Source organism: Uloborus diversus, chromosome 6 (assembly GCF_026930045.1).
Source record: "Uloborus diversus isolate 005 chromosome 6, Udiv.v.3.1, whole genome shotgun sequence".
Taxonomy (NCBI): Eukaryota; Metazoa; Arthropoda; class Arachnida; order Araneae; family Uloboridae; genus Uloborus; species Uloborus diversus.
The window spans coordinates 65838607-65860305 of NC_072736.1; the positions used below are offsets into that span (position 1 = coordinate 65838607).

At 34.4% G+C, this 21699-nt stretch overlaps 1 protein-coding gene across 1 annotated transcript in view; it reads left to right on the plus strand.

Annotated features, from left to right (window-relative positions):
• Positions 1-21699, plus strand: part of LOC129225108 (clavesin-2-like) — a 46193-nt gene that overhangs the window by 12968 nt on the left and 11526 nt on the right. Inside the window, exons 2-3 of the mRNA XM_054859667.1 lie at positions 6953-7061; positions 8305-8432. Of these exons, the coding sequence (XP_054715642.1) occupies positions 6953-7061; positions 8305-8432 (237 nt within the window). The remainder of the gene's footprint in view (positions 1-6952; positions 7062-8304; positions 8433-21699) is intronic.

Genomic DNA, 21699 nt, shown 5'->3' on the forward strand with positions numbered 1-21699 from the left:
ACAGTACCTTACAGTAATAGAAACTGCTTCAAAACTTAAAACAGTTGGTCTTTTTAATGAACTGCGATCTTAAAACGAAATCTGCGAACTTAATGTATAAATTAAACAGCACTCTTTAGCCAATTAATGTTAAAAAGTTCCTTGAAACAATAGGTACAAAAAATAATCATTACACGAAGAGAGGGCAAAAAAGCTTCGTCATTAAAATCGAAAGTGATAAAAATGTGTAGCATGAAAAAAACATTCATAAAAATACGTCCCTTACAGGTAAAAAATCCTTAAAACATTATTTAACAAATACAGTAAAACTCCTCTAATACGAACACTAACAGGACAAATTTTTTTGTTCGCAATAGAGGGGTGTCCGCAGGACAGAGGTTTAATAATTTTATTTACTTTAGAATCAAGGAATTAAATACTGTCGGCATAAAAGGGGTATCCGTTAAGAGGAGTTTTACCGTATTTATTTTTTATTATCAAATTTTGCTTAAAAATAAGCATTGGTAATCACACTTACCTTAACGTTTTTTAATCCAACGATAGTAGCATCAAACATATTTGGGGATGTTAAACATTTGATACGTTAAATTTTCACCACCAAAGTATCCCAACGACTTATAATGTGAACTCACGTCATGACATAACGATTTAGCACAGTCAAATACGAAGAACAAAAAAGAAAACATCATTTCAAGTCCCCATAAAGACAGTTGATAACGTATTCACACATTTAGAATAAATATTACTTTACTATTTGATACTAGAGTCGTAAAATGAAATACAATATTGCATCCGCAACGAGCAGCTAGTTGATGTCCACAACACTGTTTGAACAAAAGGGATTTTCCCGCTCATCGTCTGCTTGAGGTCATGTGACATCGATGGCGCAAAACAGCGCGGTGTGCACCTCGAAGCGATTTTTCGAAAATTCGATGTGGTTCCTTTTCTATTTTAAGAACAAAAATATCATAAGATGGACGAGTAAATTACGAAATTATCATAACGTGGAACCGTAACATGGGCACAAGCCAATTGGCGAGATACGAAATCATCATAACGAGGAACCGTAACATGGGTATAAGCCAACTGGCGAGAAAATTCACCATACATTATTTGTAAATATACAGGCGAACCAAAAGACCATTTAATTTTTCTATTACGGGCAAAGCCGTGCGGTTACCACTAGTTTATTATAAAGAGACACTCACTTTATCCAGATCCAGTTTTGAATAATATTTATCAATTCCAGCAATAGTTAATACTTACTGTCAAAAAAAATTAAAAATACTTATTTCAATGACTCTTTTCGTCACGTAAAAATATTTGTTCTTATTTTTAAAGTTTTCTTTTGAAATAGTAGCAATTATTAAGTAGTATGCAAAAATATTTAATGTTCTGTGCTAAGTGTAAGTTTTCGCTACCACCGTGGCCTTAAATAACGTACGTATCGTAACGATGTCGGACAGATTTTAATGATTGTTCCGTGTTCCGCTGTGTCCTTGTTTATGGGCATTGCCAAGCTCGTTTAATTTAAACTAGAGTCGAACTTGCTTATAACGAGCTCTGATTTAACGAGAACCCGGATTTTGCGAGGAAGTCAGAAATACTTGGTTTAGTCAATGGGAGCATAACTCGGTTTAAACGAGCAAACTCCGCTTAAAACGAGTAATATTTTTGTGATTCGTAAAATTTCCATTGACTTAAAGCTCAGTCAGCTTATCTTTTTTTGGTAAATTTTCTTCAAATTTCCAAAGTCAACCAAAGTTAGTAATCTTCTTTACTAATAATAAAGCTGAAAGTCTCTCTGTCTGGATATCTGTCTGTCAGGATCTCTGTGACGCGCATAGCGCCTTGACCGTTCGGACGACTTTCATGAAATTTGGCACAGAATTAGTTTATAGCATGGTGGTGTGCACCTCGAAGCGATTTTTCAAAAATTCGATTTTGTTCTTTTTCTATTCCAATTCTAAGAACATTTTCCCGAGCAAAATTTTCATAAGATGGACAAGTAAATTACTAAGTTATCATAACGTGGAACCGTAACATGGGCAAGCCAATTGGCGAGAAATTCATCATACATTATTTGTAAATATACAGGCGAACCAAAAGACCTTTTAATTTTCTATTACGGGTAAAACCGTGCGGGTGCCACTAGTAAATAATAAATCCTGAGAACAAACGATGACAGAACTTTTGTTTTTTTATTTGTGGAGTTAAGAAACATCTTAAAATTATATGTGTGTATATGTGAATTCCTCAAAAACAATGACACAAGAAAGAGACATTCAGACAGTTCAAAGCTAAGTTAACTACTTATTTGATACAGGGATTAAAAAGAGGAAGAAAAGCAACTACGATGAATTTTTGTGATTTTTTTTTATCGCGAACTCGTTTTTTACGAGCACTCGGTTATAAGGAGCGAATATATCGGTCCCTTTGGGTTCGTTATAAGCGAATTAGACTGCATAAGTTTTTTACTGTCTTTAGAAATAAATTTTATACTTTATTGCAAGTTTTCTATGTGGAATATTTTAGAATGTATTTCAGGAAGAGGTATTTTCAATACAGCACAATTGCAATCTTACTTTTCAGATACCCTCTATGTTAAAGTTGGATAAAACCACGGCAAAATAACAGAAACAGCAATGACAGAGTTTAAAAGAAAATCTTCAAAAATATGAGAAATACTACAAAAAAAAAAAAAAAAAAAAAAGGTGAATGAAACAGAAACCATGAAAGACATATAAAACAGCAGAAAAAGGAAAGAATCAGAAATACTCCACACAAAGGGGAGAATATTGTAGAATCTTGAAGATTTACCTTTTCGAGACACATCTGATTATTCCACACCACTAAGAAAACAAAAGTTGTCAAAAAGGAATTTCGATCACTTCCTGAAACCCCTATTAAAAAGCTTCTATAGAATCGTGACTGTCCATGGCAGCACTAAATGTTTCTTACGCATATAGGCCGTGACAATTGCTGAAACTCATGGCAACAAAGAGGGCGCTACAGGTAGTCTCTGTTTTCCATTACGTTGCCATTGACCGGTGGATGCACAGGATTCCGTTTAGCGCTTCTTGCGGTCAAAATGGTCAACATATGAAGTTTCAAATTTTTCAAGAACTTCAAGAGCAGATCACAGCTGCATCGGTTAAACACAGAAAAGTCATAAATTGTCAAGGCCGGAAAGTGTCAGCGCCATCTCGTGGGGCCATGAACTGACCAATCCTCACTTATGCCCAAAAGTGGAACAAAATAGAAAGGACTGTGCGAGAGGCATGATTTGGCAGATTTCTTTTCTAAGCGGAGTATGTATGACTGCAAGCTCCTATCGCAGGAGAAAAGCATTGTGACATTAAAAAATGGTAAATGAAAATTTTACAGCTGGATTCCATGCGAAAATTAAATCATCATACTGAAACTCTCAACAGATTAAACATTTCAACACAAATACTTGAATATGTTGGAAGCTATGAAGTTATGCAACTGATGCAATAATGAGTTATCCTTATGCTGTTAACATCATCCATGAGATACTCGTTTTGCAAATCAGTAGTTTTCAGGTGCTATTGCGGTTCATGTATTTTTAGTGGAGCAGCAGATCTTTTAAAGCTATATTAGTTGAAAAGTCGTCACCATTTCAGAGATTTTTTTGTTAGTGTGCCTCCGGGATTATTGCCAAAAACTAGTATTTTGTTCAAAACACGAAGTGAATCTACAAAAGCAAGGGTGATCAACTGGGGGAGGGGGGTGGACGTGTTGTAGACTGTGTCACTGAACATTTGCGAGGGGGGGGGTGTTTTTTAGGGAATCTAAGTGGTATTTGGGGGGGGGGGCTCCATTACTTTTGGGAGGGCAAAAGTAAAAATTGGCTGCTGGTATGACAAAATGGTAAATGATAAAAGGTACTCATTTCATGATGAAGAATTCTTTCGTTACTCTGCGGTTCAAAATCATCACAACTAGATTTCAAAATTCAACAAAATGTATTTCAAATTGAGTAATTGGAAGAAAATAGCGAGAGCTAACGGCCGTCTTCACATTTACATCGGAAATAAATAACAAGATCTCGTCGAAAAAAAAAAAAATTGAGAAAAATTGCTTTCTAACTCGACCGCATTTGTACTTTCTAAAGGTGTTTCTTCTTTCAATGTGATGCATAAGGAACTCGCCTTCGCTATACACTGCAACTTTGATTTTCAGACTGGCAAATGTCAGCAGACAAATGTGTTACACGTACCATAAATGTTTGTTCTTACGATTAAGTTTTTTAAAATTTTGCATTTCAAAATCTCAATTGTTTCGTTTTTCTTACCGAAACGGTTCTTGCGCTGTTACGTCATGCTAAACAAATTGTCTCAGGTGAAAAATGCCAATGTTTTTAATATTTTCGTGCGTCGTAAAAAAAATTCTGTTATGGAATTTTTTATGGGTATTTCAGGACATAGATTCTGACTAAAAGTAAACATTTAACCTGAAACGAAATGATATTAAGGTTTATTCTGTGGGAAAATAAACATTTTGTCGGCAAATGACAGCCAATGTTGCGGCATGATAGCTTCCGTTTTTCAAAACTCAATAAAACTTGTTTTGTGAATCATTATGTTTCATTCTTTTTTCAAAGAAGATAGGTACACATATTTAAAGCTTTTATTTTACACGATTTTGAAAATCACATCAGGTAAGTGACGTTCCCCATTTCCTATGCACTGAAAAAATTCATTTCCCCCCCGCGATTCAATGAATTTGGCTAAAGAGAAATTTTGTTCCAATAACATGGAGAACGGCTTGCTCTCCCATGACATCGTTTTTTTTTTTTTTTTTTTTTGAAGGGACACTGCCCAAAACGACTCATTTCAATGAGAAGCGATTTATTAGAGTGTCCCTAGCTCATCACCTGAATTGGCCCTCTTGAGATTTTTTTGTGGGGCGTTCTGGTACATCTCGTAATGGAAACCGCTATAGGACTCTCAAGGCCTGAAGGTTAACAGCCGGGGAGAATTTGCCAACGTATCTACTTCTATATGTAAGGAGGGATCATGAAAATACCAGCAGCCGACATATTCAGTGCAAAGACAGTGGGGGCATAACCTACCTGATGTGAGATTTAAAACTTCCTAAAACAAAACTTCAGACACGTACCTACATTACTGAAAAAAAACCCTTCCAGTTCTGAATAATAAAATGAGTTTTATAGCGTTTAGAAATAAGGAAGTTATCCTGAGGCACCCCCTATTTCATTAAAAATTATTATTTAAAATTCTAATGAAATAATATTTTTTTTCTTTTTTGATGAAATCATAAACATGTGTGTGATTCGTTAAGCAAAAATTTTTGCTCATTAACCTTTTTAAATTATCATTTTTATTAGAATATTTTAGCTGTCATATTCGGCTTTTCCGTGTAATGGTCATATGGAAGATTCCTAAGACAGTCTTATTGCTGTAGGAAGGTAAAGGGCATTACCTTCCGAAATGCGTTTTTGAGATATTTCATGAAACGCGTTTGAATCCTATACTTACAATGGGGAAACGTTGAAATGTGACGTTTTTTTCGTGCTTTATCTTCAGCCGGACCCAAATAATCAATTTTCTCCAATAAAGCAAAACTACAATAGATGCCAAAATTGAAAAAAAAAAAAGATTTTGCCCTATATTTTCCTACGGAAGTATAGTCAGAATGATACTGAAATCCCAAGGGCGAATGAAGAAAATTTTCAAGGAGGCGCGATTTATTTCAGATACTTACACTTTTTATATTCCCAAGCCTCCGCCTTCTAAGTTTTAACATCCTTTTACAAATTCCAAACCTGGGCCTTTAACATCATGGAAGATCGACTCCAATTTAAAAAAAAATTTTTTTTTCTTTCTTTAACTTTTCCATTTCTAAAAAAATCCGGAGGAGTGTACTGAACCCCATCCCTCACCTTAACATCATGAAAGTTGCCATATAACTGCTGTTTTTTTTTTCTTTTTTTTTTTTTGAGCAATCACGATTGCTTATTGTTCTCATTTGACTGTTTTGAATTCCTATCATTCTATTTTCCCAGCACTCTCTGACAGCACCACCGTCGCGTCGACCGGCCTCAAGACGCTGCTCCTCTTAGGAAAACCGTCTCCAGGTTGCGTCCATATCCTACACACACACGCATACACTCACAAGCCTACCCACACTCATGCCTGCGCACAGACACAAACACACACTCATGCCTGCACACAGACACAAACACATATGCCTACATACACACACACACACAGGAACGCCTACACACACAGCACTGCATACACAACACGCACACACATGCATACATACACACACACGCGCACCCACACACATGCGCCTACACAAACACACGCGCATTCATACACACACACGCTCGTGATTGCGAAAAACATAATTTGAATTCAAGATGCCAAAAATTTAAATTTTTTTTTTTTACTTTTTTTTTTGACTTCAATTTAAAAAAGCTTTCCATGGAAGAGGCAACGAACCCCATCTAATATCATCTAAGATCGTCGGAAATTGAAGTTTTGAACTTCAAAAGCTTCCTATATAAAGTTCCAATTCCTATCCTTAATGTGCTACAATTGCGTTTTCAAGACTACAAATCTCCCTCTCGTAACAGTATTGAAGATAGTCTTAAATTACGTATTTGGAACTTCAGTATCGAACATTTGCAGAGGGAGAGTCTCTGCATCTCGGTTCGAGGAGGGGGCGATCACCTCTCTTGTATCCGTCCTTGCGAAATCCCAAATATTTTCTTTTAACAAGTAGGTGCACGTCGTTTCCTGTAAACTATGTAATGCAATCAATGTTATTTAAAAATAATCAGTTACTTGATTAAATGATGTAATGCAATCAATATTATGTAAACATAATCATTTACTTGATTGAATGATGCAACTATCATATCTTTTACTGCTTCGACGACGATTTTTTTTCATTTCAGGAGAAACGGATCTCAACTATCGGTCGGATGATGGATTTCTGCTTCGATTCTTGCGGGCTCGAAAGTTCAACGACGAGCGAGCTGCCAGTCTAGTTAAAGACTTTTACAAGTAAACACTCTTCATGTGTATACGAAGATTTAGTTCTGAACCAAACGTTTGTTGATTATTCAATAACTTCAAGTAGAGTTATTTTTTTGCAAGACTGTGCTTTTAATATTTTCTTCAAATCGTTTAAAAAGGGAAAAAAAACTACCGTGTTTCCCTGAAAATTAGACCTAGTAAAAAATAAGCTGTGGTATGATTTTACCGGCCCCTTTTAACTTAAACCCTGCCCCTAAAAGTATCCCTATAGATCGTCATTTAAAAGAATACCTTGTGACGCAACAGTCAGACGGCCGTCTTTCAAAAAAGACAACAAGATATGTAGCCCCTCTTTCCTGAACAATCAAAAACAGAGGTATCGAATATGCACTTTTGAAACGATGCAAACAGATGTGCTTGTGAGAAATTTAGTTTATTACATTCAGTCTTTTTTTCAATATTCCACATTAAGAACAAACGTTTTGCATTTACTGAGCCCCGGAAGACAATACCATGCAAGGGTGGTGACAGCTTTAGGCGTTAGGTATCATTATTAAAATATGACCACAGATTTCGGAAGCTACTATCATAAGAGTAATATTCGGGCACTAATAGGGGTCTTCCGGAAGTTTTCTAATTCGAAGTTGCCCCAAAACAATTTTAGGCCATCATTAGTCACTTTAAAGCGAGTCCGGTTCAAGAGGGGGCAATTGCCCCCATGACTTCCAGAAATTAATATACTGCTTACATCTATGTGAACGTGGTTTTTGTTATTTTTCTGCTGAACATACATTGAGCACATTGCCTTTGATAGCCTCCCCCCTCCAGGAAAAATAGGAAGTGACGGGCCTGTTTAAAGGTAGGTAATAACCGCATTGGAACTGCTATTAACGACATGGTTATACTAATGATCTTGCTCATTTTTCATGCTTATTGAACGAGAGAATATATATTGAATTGATCAAATTGAAATAACTGCATTTTTTAAAGCTGAATACATGTGTTGTTTGAGAAGAACAAATATCAACTATTGTGCACTAAAAATCATTATAACTAAAGACATCCACAGAAAGTAAGCCCTAGTGTATTTTTTGCAAAAAAATTAACATAAGACCAGGTCTTATATTCGGGGAAACGCGGTATTTATTATGTATTAACCACCACTCTCGCTTCTAGTATTGACTTGAAAATAAAGTATTTATGTATTGTATGGAAATTTATTTCCAAGTTAATGTTGAATCATTGGTGCCTTTTTTCTTTTCTAAAACAGGTACAAAGCAAAGAATCCAGTTTTGTTCCGAAGACCCAAAGATATGGAAAGTATCTTAAGATGCAATATTTTCAACTATCTTGCCCACAGGGATGCACAAGGAAGAGCAGTTTTTATCATGAAAATAGGTAAATTGATTCAACATTTAATATGGCATACAGTAAAACAGTCAGAAGAAAATAAAAATTGTTTATGTTTCTTCACATGTTTCTTAGTTAATCGCGCTTTTTCGTATAAGGAACTAGATCATGACTCTTCTTAACCTTTTAAGAAACGTAAGGTTTGCGGAAGAGCATGGCATTTTTTTTACACTTGAAACTAGAGATTGCAATACCGGACCAAAAATGAAATACCGGTATTCGGTATAAGAAACAAGATGAAAGCTCTTCTTAGCCCTTTTCGTATAAGAAACAAGATCATGGCTCTTCTTAGCCTTTTTCGTATAAGAAACAAGATCATGGCTCTTCTTAGCCTTTTAAGAAACGTAAGATTTGCGGTAGAGCATGGCATTTTTTTTTTCACTTGGAAACTAGGGATTGCAATACCGGACCAAATATGCAATACCGGTATTCGGTATAAGAAACTAGATCATGGCTCTTCTTAGCCCTTTTCGTACAAGAAACAAGATCATGGTTCTTCTTAGCCTTTTTCGTATAAGAAACAAGATCATGGCTCTTCTTAACCCTTAAAGAAACGTAAGGTTTGCGGTAGCATGGCATTTTTTAACACTTGAAACTAGGGATTGCAATCCCGGACCAAAAATTCAATACCGGTATTCGGTATTTTTTTAACGTGACACCGGGATACCGGTATTAAAAATTTCCCAAAAAACATTCCAAAATATAATGTTTCGTTGCCATATTTTATTATTTTGTGCAAAAAGCGCATTTTTTAGCCTACTTTCCCAGTAAAAGTCAGAAAAAGAAGAAAAAAGCATATAAGAAGGCTTAATGCATCTTAAAAATATCGCAAAAAACAAAAAAAAAAGTCAAAAATAAATAAAACAATTGAATAAATATCGAAAAATTAAAAATTGGAAAGTAGGGTATTGAGATGGGGAAAAATGTCTGTCGGTCTGTCTGTCTGTCTGTCGGTCTGTCTGTCTGTCGGTCTGTCTGTTTGTCGTCTGTCTGTCTGTCTGTCGGTCTGTCTGTCGATCTGTCTGTCTGTCCCCCCCTAATAACTTTTGAATGAATAGTCCGATTCGAACAAACTTTTTTTTGTTCGAAAGATCTCGGCAAGGACATCTCGTTCCCATATTTCACTTTTTGATTTGAACAATTTTCCGTTCAATTTTGAACAGTTCAAATCCCTTAACATTAGCGCCTATGGGGAAACTGAAAGTCAATGTAATAGATTCCGTACTTGGAGGCGGATTTACTTCAAACAAATTTTGTTGGAAATAGCTCTTGACGCCAAACTCCAGACTTCGACGCCGAGAATTTAGGGGCACTTGACCCCGACTCCGACTCCTGTGCCCGACAATTAATCGGACTCCGACTCCCCGACTTTGACTCTGATTTCGTAGCTTTGGCAAAAATTTATACACGGAGGACAAATGACAGAATCCGATTCTTAGATATTCGACTCCGACTCCTTTACCCCAAAATGAGATTGACTCCGACTCCGACTCCGCATCTATGGTTCTGACTGTGAAATAATTATTGTTGATGTGACTTGTTTTTATTTTTACGCTAAAGTTTTAATTTAGGTTTTCAGTTTTCGGCGAATAAACTTGAAGTCATTTATGTTTCTACATAAAGATATGCGCAGACGATTTTTTTTTTTTTAACAATGAAAATTATTTCTTTAAGTTGACATTTTGTTGTTTTTATTTATTTTGGTAAGTGCATTAATTCATTTAAAAAATTGTTTTTGGCTACAGGGGAAAAAGAAACGTTTTTTTTCTTTTTTTTTTGATATGATGTATTTATTTGAATGAGCTTATTAATTTTAATTATTATTTTTTCGTTTTGAAAGCTGTTAAAGATTTTTTTAATGGAAAAAAGTGTATTAGCTGCTTTGTTTAAAAGTTGCTGCTTATCTTTTTTTTTTATATTTATTTTTTTTACGCATCTAATTTTTTTAGATGACTGAGGAATATTTTATTCCTAGAAATCAGCTTAAAGTATTTTAAAAATATGTTTAGAAAAATTTGCGATTTTTAGCTATTTTTGAGAATATTGATCAGGTACTAGAAAGTAGTATGGGTATACGGGAAAGTGGGCTTATCTAGTTCTAGACAGAACTTCTTGTTGCTTATTGTGAACAAATATTAAATGAACTAACAAACGTCATAGTAAAAATCAATATAGCAAGAAACATAATGCCTCTATTTAATTCTCACTGAGCCTGGAACTTATTTTTGTGAAAAAAAATTCCTGCAGTTGAAAATATTCTTTCTGAGTTCAAGCAGGCCGATGGGACTGTTAACAATGTGTGATAAACCTTCTGTAGCTGCCTGAAAGTCCTTCATCTTCAAATAATTCGGCCTTTAACCTGTCGGTTTTGAAAAAAATCATTTTTGTGAGTGTGGGTGTTTCTTTTTTTATTGCGGGTAATTTTTTTTAACATTATTATTTATAGCTGAACGGTTACTATTATATATCTAGTAACTGTTCTTCGAACGACAATTCGTTTCCAGCATTAACATCATCTCCATCAATTTCCTCTTAATCCGAATAGTTTCGTGTTTGCTTTTTATTAACCCTTTGGTTTGAAATTTACAATAGATTTGATCTTGTTAGTTTTTTTTTTTTTTTTTTTTCTTTTCTTTTCGAAATTATTTACGATTATGTTAATTTCTGAAAATATGTTGCAGCTGATTATACGTTACCTCATTGCAAATGTTCAAGGTATAATGCATATTATCTTGCTTGGTATTAGCAGAATAACAAGACGGAACAGTACACTAATACCGGTGACAATAAATCACTGCTTGTTATACTTACAAGAAAAAGTTTTTCTCAAAATTCAGTACAGTAGCGAAAAATATTTTAAAAAATATCATAAAGAATTGCTGCAATTGATGTTTGGAATAAATAGTTCATAGCACAAGCACATTTGTAATTACACTTAAAATTAGTTTTCTCAAGATTGCAAGTCAAGGAAATGGAGAAAAAACTCACGAAAGTGCGATTCATCACTCCATCCGGTGCTGAAAATGTTATTTTGTAATCTTTCCACTACTTTTATTCATTGACTAGCCGCCTTCGGCGACCAGCTGGTCCGCATTTTTACGCCAGGGTTGCCGCCTTCGGCGGCAGCTTAGACAATATAGCGACGGTATTAATCGATGTTTTTCTCTATATATCAATATTATCATCTGCCTTTTTACGACAATGTTTCCGCCTTCGGCGGCTGCTTAAATAAGTTTCGTGGCGGTATCAATCAATCTATATCTATATCATTATTATTTAAATAAAATATTTTCTAGATCTATCTCCAGTTCCGACGTTTGGAATATTTTTAAAGGAGGGGGGAGGGGAGACACAAACGGCTTGCTCTTCATGCAAATTTTGTCGAAAAATAACAAAAAATACTTTTACTTGAAAGCATTGTTTTTTCAAAGTCATGGTGTGTGTGGGGGGGGGGACTGACACCCCGGTTGAAGTTCCTTAAATGACGGGCATGTCTCTTTCTTGCTGTCCATCTACTATATTGACCTCTGCATTTGTCTATCTATCTATCTATCTATCCATCTATCTATACGATCTATGCGTATCTACCTCTGACAGTAATTAACAATCTTTTTTTATTTATATACAAGCAGCCGCCTACGGCGGCCGTGTTTGGCTTACTTGTCATTCACCATTTTACGCCAAGAAGTCGTTAAATAACAAAAATCGCGTCCATTTTTATGTGAAAGCATTATGTTTTCAAATCATAGCGACGCCCCCCCCCCCCAACCCCCGTTGTTGTTCCTTAAATAACGGGTCTGTCTATCTCTCACTGTACATCGACCTGTAGATTTATCTTTCTCTAGATCCATGTAAATTTACCTCTGATAGTAATTAACAATCTTTTTTTCAAAGAAAAAAATATATTAATTCGAAAAAAAAAAAGCATTTTTTGTACACTCACTGTATATCTATCTACCTATTCGACCTATCTCTAAATTTTCTCATCTATCTCTATCTATTTTGATCTAACCTCCAATCTTATTCCCTAACAAAAAGAAAATCATGCAAAAAAAGCGTGCTACTTATTTATTAAAATAGTACAAAAAATTGGTGTCTCTGTGGTACCCGGAGTTTTCCAAAGTATAACAATCATTGTTTTTATTGAAATTCAAAAAAAAAAAAAGACTGCGACCAAAACGATCCGATGTGGTCCGTCTCATTAACCGAAATCGAATGTTTAGCACAAGAAGTTCTGTCTAGAACTAGACGAGCCTACTTTCCCGTATACCCATACTACTTTCTAGTACCTGATCAATATTCTCAAAAATAGCTAAAATCGCAAATTTTTTCAAACATATTTTTAAAATACTTTAAGCTGATTTCTAGGAATAAAATATTCCTCCCTCATCTAAAAAAAATAAATGCGTAAAAAAAAAAATAGCAGCAAGTTTTAAACAAAGCAGCTAATACACTTTTTTCCATTAAAAAAATCTTTAACAGCTTTCAAAACGAAGAAATAATAATTAAAATTAATAAGCTCATTAAAATAAATACATCATATCAAAAAAAAAAAAAAAATCGTTTCTTTTTCCCCTGTTGCGAACAACAATTTTTAAATGAATTAATGCACTTACCAAAATAAATAAAAACAATAAAATGTCAACTTACAGAAATAATTTTCATTGTCAAAAAAAAAAAAAGAAAGAAAAATCGTCTGCGCATATCTTTATGTAAAAAAAAAAAAGGCCTTCGAGTTTATTCGCCGAAAACTGAATACCTAAATTAAAACTTTAGCGTAAAAATAAAAACAAGTCAGATCAACAATAATTATTTCACAGTCAGAACCATAGCTGCGGAGTCGGAGTCGGAGTCAATCTCATTTTGGGGTAAAGGAGTCGGAGTCGAATATCTAAGAATCGGAGTCAGTCATTTGTCCTACGTGTATAAATTTTTGCCAAAGCTACGAAGTCAGAGTCTAAGTCGGGGAGTCGGAGTCCGATTAATTGTCGGGCATAGGAGTCGGAGTCGGAGTCAAGTGCCTCTAAATTCTCGGAGTCGAAGTCTGTAGTTTGGCGTCAAGAGCTATTTCCAACAAAATTTGTTTGAAAAAAATCCGCCTTCAAGTACGGAATCTACATTGACTTTCAGTTTCCCCGTAGGCGCTAATGTTAAGGGATTTGAACTTTTCAAAATTGAACGGAAAATTGTTCAAATCAAAAAGATATTTTATATACAAGTTTTTCATCAAAAGCTTTTTCCTACAAAGTTTGTTTGAAGCAAATTCGCCTCACAGTTCGGAAGTGCCTTGAATTTCCCCGTAGGCGCTTATGTTAAGTTTTTTTTAATTGTTCAAAATTGAACAAAAAATAGTTCAAATCAAAAAGTGAAATATGGGAATGAGGTGTCCTCGCCGAGATCTTTCGAACAAAAGAAAGTTTGTTCGAATCGGACTATTCATTCAAAAGTTATTAGGGGGGGACAGACAGACCGACAGACCGACAGACATTTTTCCCCATCTCAATACCCTACTTTCCAATTTTTAATTTTTCAAAATTTATTTAATTATTTTATTTATTTTTGACTTTTTTTTGTTTTTTGCAATCTTTTTAGGATGCATTAAGCCTTCTTTCATGCTTTTTTCTTCTTTTTCTGACTTTTACTGGAAAAGTAGGCTAAAAACATCCGGGGGGAGGGGGGGGGAGAAACAAATGAAATACCTGGAAAGAAAAAAAAAGCGAATGAATCCTTCGAAAGGAAAAGAAACAAGAAGTTCTGTCTAGAACTAGACGAGCCTACTTTCCCGTATACCCATACTACTTTCTAGTACCTGATCAATAATCTCAAAAATAGCTAAAATCGCAAATTTCTTTCAAACATATTTTTAAAATACTTTAAGCTGATTTCTAGGAATAAAATATTCCTCACTCATCTAAAAAAATTAGATGCGTAAAAAAAAAAGAACAAATAAAATAGCAGCAACTTTTAAACAAAGCAGCTAATACACTTTTTCCCATTAAAAAAATCTTTAACAGCTTTCAAAACGAAAGAATAATAATTAAAATTAATAATCTCATTAATATGAATACATGATATTAAAAAAAAAATCGTTTCTTTTCCCCTGTTGCCATTAACATTATTTTAAATGAATTAATGCACTTACCAAAACAAAAAAAAAAACAATAAAATGTAAACTTAAAGAAATAATTTTCTTTGTCAAAAAAAAAATCGTCTGCGCATATCTTAATGTAGAAACATAAATGACTTCAAGTTTATTCGCCAAAAACTGAGTACCTAAATTGTAACTTTAGCGTAAAAATAAAAGCAAGTCATATCAACAATAATTATTTCGCAGTTAAAACCATAGCTGCGGAGTCGGAGTCAATCTCATTTTGAGATAAAGGAGTCGGAGTCGAATATTTAAGAATCGGAGTCTGTCATTTGTCCTCCGTTATAAATTTTTGCCAAAACTACGAAGTCAGAGTCGAAGTCGGGGAGTCGGAGTTCGATTAATTGTCGGGCACAGGAGTCGGAGTCAGAGTCAAGTGCCCCTAAATTCTCGGAGTCGAAGTCTGGAGCTTGGTGTCAGGAGTTATTTAGAATAAAATTTGTTTGAAGTAAATCCGCCTTCAAGTGCGGAGTCTACATTGACTTTCAGTTTCCCCGTTGGCGCTATTGTTAAGCGATTTGAACTGTTCAAAATTGAACGGAAAATTGTTCAAATCAAAAAGATATTTTATATACAAGTTTTTCATCAAAATCTTTTTTCTACAAAGCTTGTTTGAAGCAAATTCGCCTCACAGTTCGGGATTGCTTTGAATTTCCCCGTAGGCGCTAATGTTAAGTTTTTTTGAACTGTTCAAAATTGAACAAAAAATAGTTCAAATCAAAAAGTGAAATATGGGAATGAGGTGTCCTCGCCGAGATCTTTCGAACAAAAAAAAGTTTTTTCGAATCGGACTATTCATTCAAAAGTTATTAGGGGGGGACAGACAGACAGACCGACAGACAGACCGACAGACCGACAGACAGACCGACAGACATTTTTCCCCATCTCAATACCCTACTTTCCAATTTTTAATTTTTCAATATTTATCTAATTATTTTATTTATTTTTGACTTTTCTTTGTTTTTCGGGATATTTTTAAGATGCATTAAGCCTTCTTTCATGCTTTTTTCTTCTTTCTCTGACTTTTACTGGGAAAGTAGGCTAAAAAGCAAGTTACGTACTTCAGTTAGATCACGTGGATGCGTTACGTCATATTCGAACGAGACCGATTCGAAGCGGTTAGTTCGAAGCGGTTAGCGGATCTTCGGTGAAGCGATAGCTATATCTTCGTTCTGCCTTTAAAAAATTGTAAAAAAAAAAAACTTTTGAATATTTTTGAAAACTTTTTTTTTGTAGAGGACGAAATGTTCTGGCTACTACATAGTAAAATTGTAGAAAAGAGGTTATTATATTTTTCACGGGATGCGTTTAGAAAAAAATTAAGCCCAGAAAAAAATGCAAAATAAAGGTTTTTTCAAAAATTCATAAAAAGTACAAAAATTACTCTATCTTCAAAATTTTTTTGTTCATCATATTTAAAATAAAATTTCCGACACTATAGTACCAAAAATATTTGTCTGGCGCGATTGTTTCGGGGTCTGTGAGGTTAAAAGTACTAAAAAGTGCTAAAAATCACATAAAACATTAAATAACTTTTTTCCTAATTAAAATATCAAAAATCGAAGCCCGAGGTGCACAACTTCAGCAAAAACTACACATGTATACCAAATTTCATCTTTCTAGGCCTTACCGTTTTCCCGGGATGCGCGCCACACACACACACACACAAACATCTTATTTTATTATATGTATAGTTATTCATTGATTTCCCATAAATTCGTGCTTTTGAAGTCAAAATTTTATCTAATAGATTGTTTTTGGAACTGTCTACTCGAATAGAATTTTTTTATTTAAAATAGCAGTAAGTAGATATCTAATTAGTTCTAGTACAAAATCTCTTTAATTAAAAAAAAATTGTTTTTAGCTAATACGAAAATACCGGTATTCTACCCCATCAAATACCGGTATTACGAAATTGCAAAATTGCTAAAACTACCAGTATTTGGTATACTGGCATTGCAGTTACTACTTGAAACTATTAAATGAAGACGTAAATAACATGTCAAGTTTTATGAAAATTGATTCAGCAGACTGTAAATTTCCGTGTGTGCGTGGTAAATAAGTGCAGGACCTGATTTACCTATAAGCCCATGAAGCACGGCTTAGAGACCTCCTAGTTCCAGGGGCCCCCCAAAAATGACAGACCACATAGAAAGTTATACTGAAATATGACTGAAATTTGTTTGTTACGGTGTTTAACATCAATAGAGATTTATCAAGTATATAGCAGTGTGACTTTTAACATTAAAACTGCATTTTTTTCGGTATGTTTACCCTAGCCTGTAGTATTAGCCCAAGTAGCCAAGAAATTCCGTCCAAAAATAAACGAGCCTACTTTCCCGTATACCAATATCGACTTTCTATTATCTGATCAATATTCCCAAAATTAGCGAAAAATCGCACATTATTTTAAACTTAATTTTTTAATATTTTGCCCTAATTTTTAAAAATAAAATTGCCTTGCTCACCCTCGCTCATACGCTTGCTTTTAAACAAAGCAGCTAATATATTATTTTCTATTATTTTCCATTAAAAAACCCTTAATTACTTCCAAAAGGAATCAGCTAATATATTATTTTCCATTAAAAAACCCTTAATTACTTCCAAAAGGAATTAAAAATAATAGGTTCATTAAAATCAATACATTTTGTCAAAAAAAAAAAAAAAAAAAAATCGTTTGTTTTTTCACTGCTGCCAAAAAATAATTTAAAAAAATTCATAAATGTTCTTTCAAAATAAACTAAAAGCAATAAAATGTCAACTTCAAAAAATAATTCTTATTTTCAAAAAAGAAAAAAAAAATCGTCTGCGCATATTTTTATGTAAAGTCATAAAATACTCTGAATTTCTCCGCCAAACACTGAATATATAAACTTTAGCGTGAAAATAAAAACAAAACTTTTCAACAATAAATATCCTCTTATAAATAATAACCGATGATCGAGTAACCTGCGTGTTTCAACAATGAAACTCGCGCCACGGCATGATAATTTTATAATATGTTTTAGTAATGTTTAACCATGCAGGGAAATACTTTTTATTGTGACAAGGCTGAACTGCATCTTATTAACTTGCCGGCTTACTGGTAAGACAGTCATTTTAGGGGAAAGAAGTTAAAATTTCAAAAATCAAAATATCACCAAACAAGCAACGCCTTCGTTCAAATGTAGAAGAGTAGGAGCAATTTTCACCCGTCATACCTTGACGGGTGACTTTCTAGTTTCAAAGTGAAAATCATGGGGGGGGGGGGGTGCCGAGTCTGAGTCAGTCTCATTTTCGGGTAAATGAGTCAGATTCTGGAGTTGGAGGTTTTAAATTCAAAGACTCAGAGTCGGAATCGGTCATTTTCCCTTGCAGTCGCGACTCTGTCAATATTTACAGAGTCGGAGTCGAAGACTTTAAATTTCCAAGAGTCAGAGTCAGTCATTTTCCCTCCGTGTCCAAATTTTTTCCAAAGCGTCAGAGTCGAAGTCGGCAATACGGAGTCCTACTAATTTTCGTGTTCAGGAGTCGGAGTCGACTGCCCTAAAACTCTAGGAGTGGGAGTTAGTAATCAAGAGCTATTTCCAACATAATTTGCTTGAAGTAAATCCGCCTTTAAGTTTGGGATTTATATTAAATTTTAGTTTCCCGTAGGCGCTAAAGTTCAAGGATTTGAACTGTTCAAAATTGAACGGAACATTGTTCAAATCAGAAAGACATTTTCTGTACACGTTCCTTATCAAAAGCTTTTTCCTACAAAGCCCTACTGCCCTTGATATTCAATAGTGCTCCAGACCATGGCGCCTGGCGTTATGACGTCGGATTACACCTCTGGGAGGTGACATTTCCATGTGTAACGTCTGACGCCTACACGTCCATCGTTATAGTCCAGATTAAATCTGGACTCATTCGAGAAGACGATCTGTTTCTAGTTCGCACGCAATTAGGTGTGTTGGTGGGCCCATTGAAGCCGGAAGTGACAATGGTTAAGAGTAAAGGGAATCCTGCATAGGGGAATACTTGCACATAGGCGGATTTAGGACTGAGCTCCTGGGGGGGGGGGGGGGCGGGATTTTTTTTAGCAACGTTTTTATTGCCCCTCCCCCTCCACTCCTATGTTTTTGTTTGTTTCCTGTGATGCATAAGTTCATGCTTTACTTTTTTTGTGTGTCATTTTCATTAATGTGTGTTTTCATGCTGTCCTTTTTGAATTGACCTTAAGAGAGGGAGCTGGTATCAAGAGAGTGACGCAGGGCTCCCTTTTAAGTGGGAAATAGAATATCTCCAATTTTAGGCGGCCGGGGGTTTATCCCCCGGAGGAAATTTTGTAAAACGGATATAAAATTCTGCATTTTGAAGCCTTATAAAGGTTAATTGGATAGACATAGAAATTGATAACTAGATTATACAGTTGTACAGATTGTTCAAACTTTGTAACAAACAGCCATTTTAAGTTTGAAAGAAAAAATAAATATAGATTTCTCATTACAACAACCATTTTTTAATTATAAGTAGTGCAGAAAACGAAAAGGAATAGAAATAGTGTATATTTTTTATTTTTCCTGGCTAAACAGATTGACAATATGCTGTAGAAGTAATTGGAGCCCACTTTGCTTAGGATTTTTAAAGACTTATCTAATTATTTTCAAGGACTCTAGAACAATTAAAATTATTTAACGAACTTCATTTGTATTTTCCAGTCTCTGATATTTTAGTACTTGATTGTAAGTTTTTACAGTCCTGTTCTAACTTTGTGAGAAATAGCTGTTTTAAATTTAAAAGGAAAACAACCATAGATTTCTCATGACAACTTTTCTTCAGTTGCAAATGGGGCAGAAAGCGAAAAAAAAAATAGAAGTAGTGTGTGTTTTTTTCCGTGCTAAACAAATAGACAATATGCAGAAGAAGTAAGATAAAAGCAATCAATACAAAAGAATTTTCAAAATACTGCATTCGGGATTGAATAAATAGCAAGATATGAAAAATGTGAGTCTAAAAATTTATTTCAAATAATATGTTACAAACGTGAGAACCACGATTTTTACATTTTTGATACAGGATGTGGCAAGAAGCTGGATTAGACATATTTTGGCATTCCTCCCCCTCTACCATTTGTTAGAAATTTTAAAATTTAAGGTTTGTAGCCACACGTTTCCAAATATTCAAGGTTTTCATGCACTTAAATATGAAATTAGTTTTTTCAAGCCATTTCCATTTTTTAAGGAACGAATCATGAATTTTTTTTTTAGGAGTTAGGGATCCACTTCAAAGCAGGGGCCCTAGGCTTGTTTATCTTATAAGCAAATTCGGCCCTGTTTGTAATTCACTCTTACCTGCAAATTTTTGCTTGATTTTTTGTAATTTTTATGAACATTCATCAGTTTTTACGATTTTACCAATCTTTGTTAAGTTTTTATAGATTTTTGTAAAATTTCAGCAAATTTTTCCAAAACTTTAGATGACTAAATTATTTGGATTTCAATAATGACAAGGACGGACTCACTTAGACTTAAATGATTATGACTTACCTTACTTTTTAAACAGTATTTATGAAGTAAGTAAAATTGTACTCACCCTCTAAGTAGAAAAATTCATTTAATCAGAATACTCAGATAACTGAAATTTATTCAGTTGCGATTTTTCTCTTAGAAAAAAAGAGAGAGAGATAAGGGAAAAAAAAACTATGTTTTTTAGAATTTCTCAAAGGTCAATTAATCTACTTCAGTGACAGCTGTACTATATTTGTTTAATGTTCGTTTTTTTTCTTTTCTTCCATCAGAAAAGGACATTCGCTTTTCTCTTCATTTTCATTGAACTATACAAAAAAGAAAAAGTCATGATTTTTTTGTTTTAAGATTCTGGAAGATGTGTTGTTACTATATAAAGATCTTCCAAAACTGGGGGCATTGCCCCCTATACCCCCCCCCCCTCCTATAAATCCACCCATATCCTTCTGAACTATTCAAAAAAGAAAAAATCATTTTTTTTTTAAATTTTGTAAAATGTGTTGTTACTACATAAAGTCCTCCCAAAACTAGGGGGCATTGCCTCCCTCTGCCTCCCCATAAATCCGCCCATGTACTTGCATGCAGGTCCTGGCGTAGCAGACGTTAACGAACCGGGGATGCAGCAAGTGTGACACCTGTAGCCGTACTCCAATGTTGTGCTAGCTTACGAGAGGATGCTATACGATCCATCACAGCTAGCGCGGGTGAGGTATCTCGTGGCGCAGTTCGGTTGAGTGAGCTGGCGCAAGTCTTTCGCCTAATTTCATCGTCCTCTGTCCATCTTTTACAAATACGCACCACAGTTGAGGCATTACCCCACGTGTGGGCACTATTTTCTCTATACGTAAGTTCACCCTCACCCATGCAGATCATGCGGCTACATTCGAACTCCGTTTTACTCGTTCGAAATCCGCGCTGCGTTTTGGAAGAGGCATATTGAATACGTGTCATTCCATGTCAAGTGATCCAAATGTTTTTTCCCTCACCTTTTTGTATTTCTTTGAAATTTGGCTCATCGATTGTACCCTTTGAGGTAATCAAAAGTCCAAATTTTTAGATTTTTATCTCTATTATTTTTTTATTTATGACACTTTGATTTTTCGAAAAACCCGCTTTTTTTCATGGATGCTTGAACATAAAATGGACGATAACTCAGCACCAAATATAGATAGAAAGATTTGGTAAAAAGCATTTTAATGTTCATTAGTTGCTGTTTAATGAGATATGCAACATGACTAATTCCAAAAAAAATTTAATTTTTAAAAAATAAAATTTAAATTTTAAATTTATTTTTCTCAGAAAAGGTATAATGAATTTTTTTTGAAAAAATTCTCAAAAATTTGTGTGTATTTTATTTTCATTTGTGCAAAGTTTCAAGTTGGGATCTCAATGAGATCATATTTTTATGAATTTTTAAATAAAATTTGACTTATGAAATAATGACATTTTTCAGATTCTAACCAGTTAAATATGGGGTTCTTTTACTGGGGATAGTCTAGTAAGTAGTAATTGATCATGACTATGCTTGAAATGAACTGACATGACTTTGTAGATTAGTGCCCCCCCCCCCTTTACACAACCACTTTTTATCGTTTTTTTTTTCAAAACTGTATTTAGA